Genomic DNA, 8,242 nt, shown 5'->3' with positions numbered 1-8,242 from the left:
CATCCAGCTCCAGGCTATGCCACAGAAGAGATAAAGGGCAGCTTCAGTAAGGATCATCTCCTCACAGTTACCTGCACACGCTACAGAGACACATCTTCGGTAACTGTTTTGGAGCCTAACATTACCTTAGTAACAGCAGCTGGAGCTTCTGGCAACAAGGTGATCCAAGGTGAAGGGAGCAAGTTATCAGGGTATCTGGAGCAACTACTACCCACATTTTTGGATGCATGTGATTTGTCTTGGTGGCTTATTTTCTCTGCTGTGCTTCCCAGTGGTGAGGGTGGGCCTTCTGTAACCCCTACCTCTTCTCATTTGAGAGGGCACAACTGATGAAGTAAACGGTCCAACAAAAAGGTGAATAAATGCCCACCCTCTTGCGGGGGCCCGACCGAAGGGGCAGATATTTTTCACAGCCACTAGAAAGCTTAGCGACCTTTTGCAAGCATATTAAGTACATTTTCAAGCCTGACTTAAGCAGAATGTCACTTATTAACACTGTGCAGGACTGTTACATGAAAAAGCTGTATCACATTCATAATTAATTCAGAATTAAAGCAGAGATGTGAAAGAATAACTAAAAAGATCAATTACCACAGTTTACTTTGGAGGTGACAGCAAGGCAAAGAGAGTATGTGTTTCAATGAATTTTATTTAATTCCGTATTATACAAGCGGGATCTGAATCCCCAGACTTCCCATCATCAACATAATGGAGAAGCACCACTGCGCAAAAGGCAGGCAGAATTTTGGAGCCAGAGGACAGGCTGGATCAAGCCATTTCTCCCCATGGGGTCAGAAATTCTTCCTCCTTCACACAACGTGCTTCCCAGACCAGCAGGGTTACCCCAGGAATGAGAGATAAAGCTAGCTCTAAACACCCCTCCCTCCTCCTCTCCCCAACAAAAGAGGCTGCTCAATGCCAGCAGTGGAATGGTTAAAGACAGGGAGTACATTATGTTTTCAGTCTCTCAACCAACCCACTAGATTAAGAAGTGGCCTGGTTACTCCCTCTCTCCTGAAAAAGACCCAGGAAAATCAAAGACCTAAAATGCTGAAGACTTACCTCCTTTCCTTCCTCCATCCCATAGCCTTTTCTCTAAGCAGAGAGTAGGCAATGAACGCTGAGGAGGCTGAAGGAAAGCCAAGGAAAATCAGGGGCTACCTGAATCCCTGGGAATCTGGTGGCTACCCTGGTGCCCTTTCACTCCCTGTGAGGTTCAGAGACCTGTTCAGAATAGTACAGAGAGGGCCTCCCTTAGGGATGCAGAAGCAACCAGGGATACAGGACACACAGGAACCGCTGTGAGGGTACACACCATTCCAGGGATGGCCCAAACCACAAACAGGGCAAGACTTCCCCCAGCCAAGGCCCCAGGGGCTGGGGGAGCTGGAACGAGGCCCTGGCAGGGGGAAGAGAGCTCCTGCAGCAGTGCTGAGGGCTCACGGGCTTTTACTTCTTCTTCCTCTCCTGGGAACAGCGAGGGCAGAACCTGGCAGAAAGGAAGTAAAAAGCCAGCATTTATGGCATGATATGAATCTCGAACATAGAGTCCCAAAAGACCTTTTCCAAGCTCACGGACAAAGCCTTGATTCAAATTTTCCTTTTTAAGAAGTGTTCTAAGTGTTCATATACATTTTCCTTCCTCCTGCCACCCAGGATCTCCCCTTTCCAAAGGCCAACGGTTGCTTGTTCACTCACCATTTTCCTCTTGGCTTTGTTGTCAGGCCCACACAGGCAAAATGAAACCATTCGATGGAACACTGTCGGGATGGAGAGCAGCGAGTTAAAGGGCAGTTTCCTTCTGAAAAAATTGCTTCTGGGCTACCAAAGTTTCCCATCATTTGGTCACAAACTCCTAAATCCCTAGCAGCGTTCAGGGAACAAAGACTCACACCCAACCTATACGCTGTTAGCAAGAACAACTACCCTCCTCCCTTGCTAAGAAAACAACCTGTCCTTTTAAAGAAAACCCTGAAGAAAGAGGCACTTAACAGGCCCTAGCAACCCACCCCTCTGCCCTTCCAAACTATCTGAGGTAAGCCCTCTTCGTGTCCCTGCCTGCTGTACGAGGCCCCACACAAGGAGGACAAGCCCTTTTGTGCAAGACTCTCCCCGCTCCCTTCTCCCTCGTTTCCACCAAGTGCAGCCTCTTACATCTGGGTTGTCGCAGCCAATCATCTCCCCGTAGGAGACCTGGTGGCAGAGGCAGTAAGTGGGCTCATTGGGGTCCACGGGCATGTCCAACACATCCGAAGGGTGCACGTTTCCAAAGGTGACTGAAGGCATCCCATATTCTGTGCTACTGCAGGGCAGGAATAAAGCAGGTCAGCAAAATAACTGGCTTTGAGTCCTTCCATGTCTCTACAAGAAAGTGCCCTTGTGTGCCACAGACAGCCACTTCTTTTTCTTCAAGCGCATACACCCAACTCCACTGAAGTGACCCTTCATCCCACACTCCCCAGAAAGAATTAGGTCTCCCTCTTGGTTCCCAAGCAGAGACAGGGGACACAACACCTGGTCTGGGTGGGGATCAGATCTTTCTCAGGAAGTCTGGCTAGGCTTCCCTTGGTCTGATTTGCAGTGATGCTCCTTATTCCCACGGATCTCTTAAACACTTACGTGCGGACAAGCTTCAATTTCTTTTGGGCAGTTTTTGGCGCCTCCTCATCAGAGTTCTTCCCTTTCGAGCGAGCACGGGCAGCTTTCTTCTCTTTTTGGGCTCGCCCCTCTGGTAAGAAGAGAAAAAGGTGTTGCATCTACCACGCCATCAAAATAGACACCTGACAGTAACAACCTCTCCAGCACTAAAATACTTCAGGGTATATATCGGCTTTGGGCCACGCACCCCATCTTAATTTTATCTAGCGGCCTCGATTATGCTCACACAAGAAGAGCCCAGGTCACCATCTTTTTACCTGTCCTTCAGATTCCAGCGTAACAGTCTCTGATCTGTACCACTCCAGTGCCTGCCTTCATCCCCACCACTTCCATAGTCACTTGGCTGCCTTCTGTATCAATCTGCAGCCCAGTGGTGGTACTCACTCTTCTTGCCCTTGCTGGAAGAGCTGTCATAGTCACTCGACTCAATCTGCTTCTCCTTCAGGTCTGCTTCAAAGCGAGCGAGGTCTGTGTCCAGCCGCCGAATGTGCTTATCAACCTGCAAAGATGACAGCAGCCAGAAGTTACCCCAGAACAGAGCTCAAGAGGGCAAAGAGGAGACGGCGTGGAGCTTGCACTAAGAGCTGAGGAGAAATAGTATTTAGGGCTAAAAAGAGAGATCAGGGCCTTCCAGGACTGAGGGCTTTAGCACAGCCTTTCATACGATCAGCACTAGACACTTCCCTTCATACCATCTCGTAGGTCTGCATAGCCAGCTGAACCTTGTCGTCCCCAAACTCCTTGCATTTCCCATAGGCCTCCTGGATTTGCTTGAGAAGCCCCAGTTTTTCCTCCGAAGACAAAGTCCGTGCATTGCTGATATACTCCGTGGCCAGCTTATCGATCTCCGACTTGAGGTCTGAAACAAGTTTACCATTAAATACATAAATACACATACATATATATATATACGCACACACTACACTGCCCTTCATTAAGAGAGACTGAAGGGTAAGAGCAGCTGTAGGCTTCCTCCCACGCCCTGAGATCCCCATGATGAAGGCACAGGAAAGAAAAGCCAGTCAAGCTGCACAATTCCCAACTTCACTTCATCAACAGAACCATCTCTAGCCCTCACCTTCCGTCCTCTGATCCAGATCCCGCATGAGCTGGAAGTTTCTCTGCAATTCAAAGGGCAGGTTCTCAATACCTGCGGGGAAAGGAGGATACGTGGAGAGGTCAGGGTCCTGTCCACAGTGCCAAGGCAGAAAGAAGACCAACCGATGACAAACACATACATCACTCCAGCGACTCCCAACACCCATTCCTGGCACTTCCACCTCCAAAGGAGACAGACTATAAAAATGTGATACATTTAATCCAGAAGCACAGCTCTATAATGCATATCAGTTGACAGCAAAGGGCTGCCATGCAGACAGGCCTGCTTTATGAAAGCAGAAAACTAAAATCTGTAATGAAGTTGGTCATCGTAATACAATGTATCCATCCAAGAACTCCATTCAGTAATGAAAAAACCCAGTACAACAGCTGGTAAATAACACCAGTCAGTTATTTCTACGCAAGGACGCCAACACTGAAGTTGATCAAATGCTAATTCACTGCAAAGTTAGCACAACCATTTTACACACAGGGGACAGGAGACACTTTGTGCGGAGCCAAAGAGCAAACCCAAGACAGGACGGGGAGCAGTGACCGCAGGGGATTCACACAGGTTAAGAAATCCCCTGCACAAGACAGGACGGGGAGCAGTGACCGCAGGGGGTTCACACCGGTTAAGAAATCCCCTGCCACGTGTCCCTCGTTCTGCCTTGTGCACCATCATCGCAGCGTGGTCTGTCCAGCACCTGGAAGGATGCTAGACATTGTGAATAATAAATGTCTGTAGGACTCTGATGAGCAATGTGAAGTTGATAGTCAATTAATTTTCAATTCACTGTGCTACTCACCCCCTAGGCATTGCCAGATGCTCAACTGACAGAGCTGATAAAAACAATTCTCCTTTTTCCATGCCTGTCTAATCAAACCCAGATCTAGCATCGCTGCATTAACCTGCTCCAAGCTTGAGTGTTGTCACCTTTACACCTAATTAAAAAAAAAAAAAGGTAGGGGGAAAGCCCTCCAGAAACCCAACATAAGGATGTCTGCTTCCTGAACCCGCTCTCCAATACGTAGGGCGTGCAAAGGAAGGTGTGCCTACCCATCAGCAAACCTGTCTGATACATCAGTCCCGGCAGCTGTCTCTGTTTTCACTGCCACATGTTTCCAGAGACATCTTCCTGAAAAGCCATCAGCCCGCAGGGAAGGTCTGCGTGCAAGAGGCAGGTTTTAACAAGTCCTACACACAAGCCATCAAATTAATCCCTGTAAGAGGTGAAAACTGCTGTGGGCCTCACTGTGCTCAGACGCTGCTCCTTTTAACTTATTTTTTCGCACAAACAGAACAGAGTAAGTTACATCCAGAATCCTTGCAAGGAATCAAGCTATTGCTTCATTAGATTTGTTGCCATTTCCAACTGAAGTATCTGAGAAATGCTCAGACCGTGGGTGTCCCTACGTACCCAGATACATAATCCCACAGCACGTACACATCGCCCCTCCTGCATCCAAGGGCAGTTAACAGTGCAAAATCAAATTCTCAAAAAATGAGTAAGCAGCAAAATGAAGGCTGGCTGCACATTCCTAAATTGGATACTTCCACCTTGGTCACGCATGACAGGCTTCACACAAGGTTCCAGCAGCCCACAACCGGATTACATCCCTATGGCTCAAAAAAGCATCTCAGAAGACAACGGGGGCACAGTGCTGAAAATGATCACTGCTTACACAGAGGGAACTCATGGCAGGGATGAAATCCAGCCTGGGAATCTCAAAACTGTGCCTTTTCCTTCCTGCAATCCCCAGCCTCACCAACTCTCAACCTTTCCATTCATACCATTCATACAGCAAATGAAACACGGGTCATGCTGCAGCATGCTACTTTTGATTCCTCTCCAAAGCATCCCCTGCCTAAGACACAACAGGTATCCTCTAGAGGAAAACAGGATTTGTTCCTGCACTGCACACAATATGTCAAATTCACACCAAGTTTATTAATCCTAGAAGATCACGACTTCTACATTCTTGACTTTGTAGTTTTAAAAAAAGATTAATGACATTTCTTCTTCTCTTCCAAAAAACAAAGTCAGTAAAAGCACAAATTCCGCCGGGCACAGCCAGTTTCCCCTCAGCAGGGCTCAAAGCCCTTCAGATGGAGGAAGCACCTGAGCTAGCACAAAGCCCAGCAGGAAGCCGCTCTTGGGGCAGAACAACCCTACGCGAGGTTACGGCCACGTTTCACAGCGACGTCCCAGCCATGGCAGAAACTCGGGCAGCAGCGGTTTGCTCTGCTACAGCACCTGAAAGGGACCATGCTCCACTTTATACAGCCCTGACTATAAAAATCTACCACCGCGGGTCACCGATGCCAGTGCATGTCTCGAAAGCCTCTGTCCTCCCTCTGCCTCTACGTGCCTGGCCTCCTCTCTTCAGCCCGGGCCATTTGTCCTTCAGAGACCCTCTCTTCCCAGTTCCTTCACCAGGCCAGCGGCTCCCCTGCCTCCCTCTGTGTCTCCCTCTGGCTGGCGTTATCCAGCTCTGGCCCAGCAGATGCTCAGCACAGACATAGTTTGCAGATCATTTACCAGTGGAGCACATAGGAGCAATGATCTTCCAGCGACTCAGGAGCTGGGCAGGTTTCCATGGGGACTGATGAGACGAACCCCAGCCATTTGAATTCCTTCCTTGCTAAAGCCAGCAAAATGACTTCCTAAAACCCCAGCAAAATGTTTCACTCTGGAAGTCTATGATTGGCCCAATGTTCTGCATTTGCTTCATCGATATATTGGGAGAAAACACAACAACTGACAGTACAGTGGCTCCATAATCAGAGCTGTTATAAAGATGTTTAATCTAGTCAACTGCAAGTGGAAAGAAGCTGAGGACAACACCAAAAACTATGATCCAGAGAGACTTTGGCAAGAACAAAAAAGCATAAGGAGATAAAGCTGCAGCTAAGCCAGTTTTAACTGAGCAACAAACTATTTGTATGGCACACAGTTTATCTAAGTACGGAGAAGTTGTCTACTATCTGCAGCTTAACTTAAAAGCTCTCGTCTACCCTTTAAAAAAGGTGATGTTCTGCATCACAGGATTTATCACAGTGGCTCAGAACAGTCGCTGAAATTGCTTGGCCTGTGCTGTGCTGGCTATCAGACATCACCATCCAAAAAGTCTCATTGAAAAAAATAATTTCAAGTTTCCATTTCCTCATTTCTACTATCACAACGCACTTTCTCTTTCTAAAAACATTCATTTATGCTGTTTCCTTTCCTCCTGAACGTCTCCTTTTTCCTTTACAACTCATTTGCTCTTTCTTCTTATTGTAAGATGCCCCTAAGCTTTTAATGACTAAGTATTATATATTGTAAAATAGCCAAATAATTCTCAAATTCTGAAATGTATCACTGTAAGGAAAAGACACCCTACAGGCATCCTTGATCACCAGAGAAGAGGGCAATGAGGGGCAGTCACTCTGCCCCAGATAGGCAACAATCTGACAGAGGAATAAAGAAAACTGAGGGTCTCTTTCAACACAAACAGCCCAGCAGCAAGAGAGGAAGAGGAGGGTGGTGAAGATGCACAGTGAAGGAAGAGCCAGCAAGGCCAGCAGCTTGGCTGGCATCAACCCAACTGTTCCTCTGCACAGATCCACACACAGCCTCACTCATTCCAGTTGCTGTCTCAAATCCTGTATGATTACCCTGAAAATCACCGGCACAGGTCTCTCACTGAGTTTTCCCCACCCATTATCTTTCTTACCTTGTTTTCACTTCTTATTATGAGCTAAAAGTCTCTCCACCTATCTTTGTCATTCCTTTCCTCAATTCTTACCCCTTCACTACCCCATTCCTCTTTCATCTCCTTTATTCTCCTCTTCCCTTGTCATTTCTTCCCTCACCCATCCTTCTGCGGGCACCCATAGCCCCGCTGTCTTGTCCCTTAGGAACCACGCACTCTCCAAAAGTCAGAATCCATCCCCTTCCTCCTTTTTCTTCAATTATTATTATTTTATTTATTTCTTTTTAGAAACACATGTGGGATGTCAAGTGAAGGCAAGTGCTATTCAGACTTCAGCTGCTGAACTCCGATGTTAACTCTGACACACATACGCAGAGCAAATCCACAGCACCAGGTAATGCTCACTGTGCTTCGTTCTCCCACAGCGCCTTTTAACTGCACCAAACAACACGACTGTGCTGTCCAAATTCCTACAAAGAAATCCAGTGCACCAAGCACTACACAAACACACAGTGCTTTTCCCGACACATCTGTTCACCCACCACATTCAGGCACACGCTTAAAGTTATTAAAAAATGTGAAAATACATTTTGAAATATAACCACGGTTGCTTTATTGAACAGTACAGCTTTCAGCAAACATTTTAAACACCACATTGCTGAAGGGAATTTTAGGAAGTCCTGCTTGTGCCAGGACTGCCACAATGAGAGGGTAAGTTCTTTGTCCCCTGAGATAGGAAACTGGCTGGGATCTTGTGGGGGGAAGCACATAGGACATTTTGGTAGCA

The 8,242-nt window shown here is 47.3% G+C and overlaps 1 protein-coding gene across 1 annotated transcript; it reads right to left on the bottom strand.

The window, feature by feature from the left end:
• Window positions 1–584: 584 nt before the first annotated feature.
• ING4 (inhibitor of growth family, member 4) lies at window positions 585–7,852 on the bottom strand. The gene is made up of 9 exons (XM_010194144.1): window positions 7,847–7,852; window positions 5,013–5,016; window positions 3,737–3,808; window positions 3,351–3,517; window positions 3,043–3,157; window positions 2,620–2,728; window positions 2,155–2,302; window positions 1,699–1,760; window positions 585–1,489 (listed from the first exon to the last, which is right to left on the bottom strand). Exons 3-9 carry the CDS (start codon window positions 3,762–3,764, stop codon window positions 1,450–1,452), a joined length of 669 nt encoding a protein of 222 aa, XP_010192446.1. The 5' UTR covers window positions 3,765–3,808; window positions 5,013–5,016; window positions 7,847–7,852; the 3' UTR covers window positions 585–1,449.
• Window positions 7,853–8,242: the final 390 nt, after the last annotated feature.

This window comes from Mesitornis unicolor, unplaced genomic scaffold (genome assembly GCF_000695765.1).
Source record: "Mesitornis unicolor isolate BGI_N332 unplaced genomic scaffold, ASM69576v1 scaffold19180, whole genome shotgun sequence".
Classification (NCBI taxonomy): domain Eukaryota; kingdom Metazoa; phylum Chordata; class Aves; order Mesitornithiformes; family Mesitornithidae; genus Mesitornis; species Mesitornis unicolor.
This window is presented reverse-complemented; position numbering and strand designations above follow the sequence as displayed.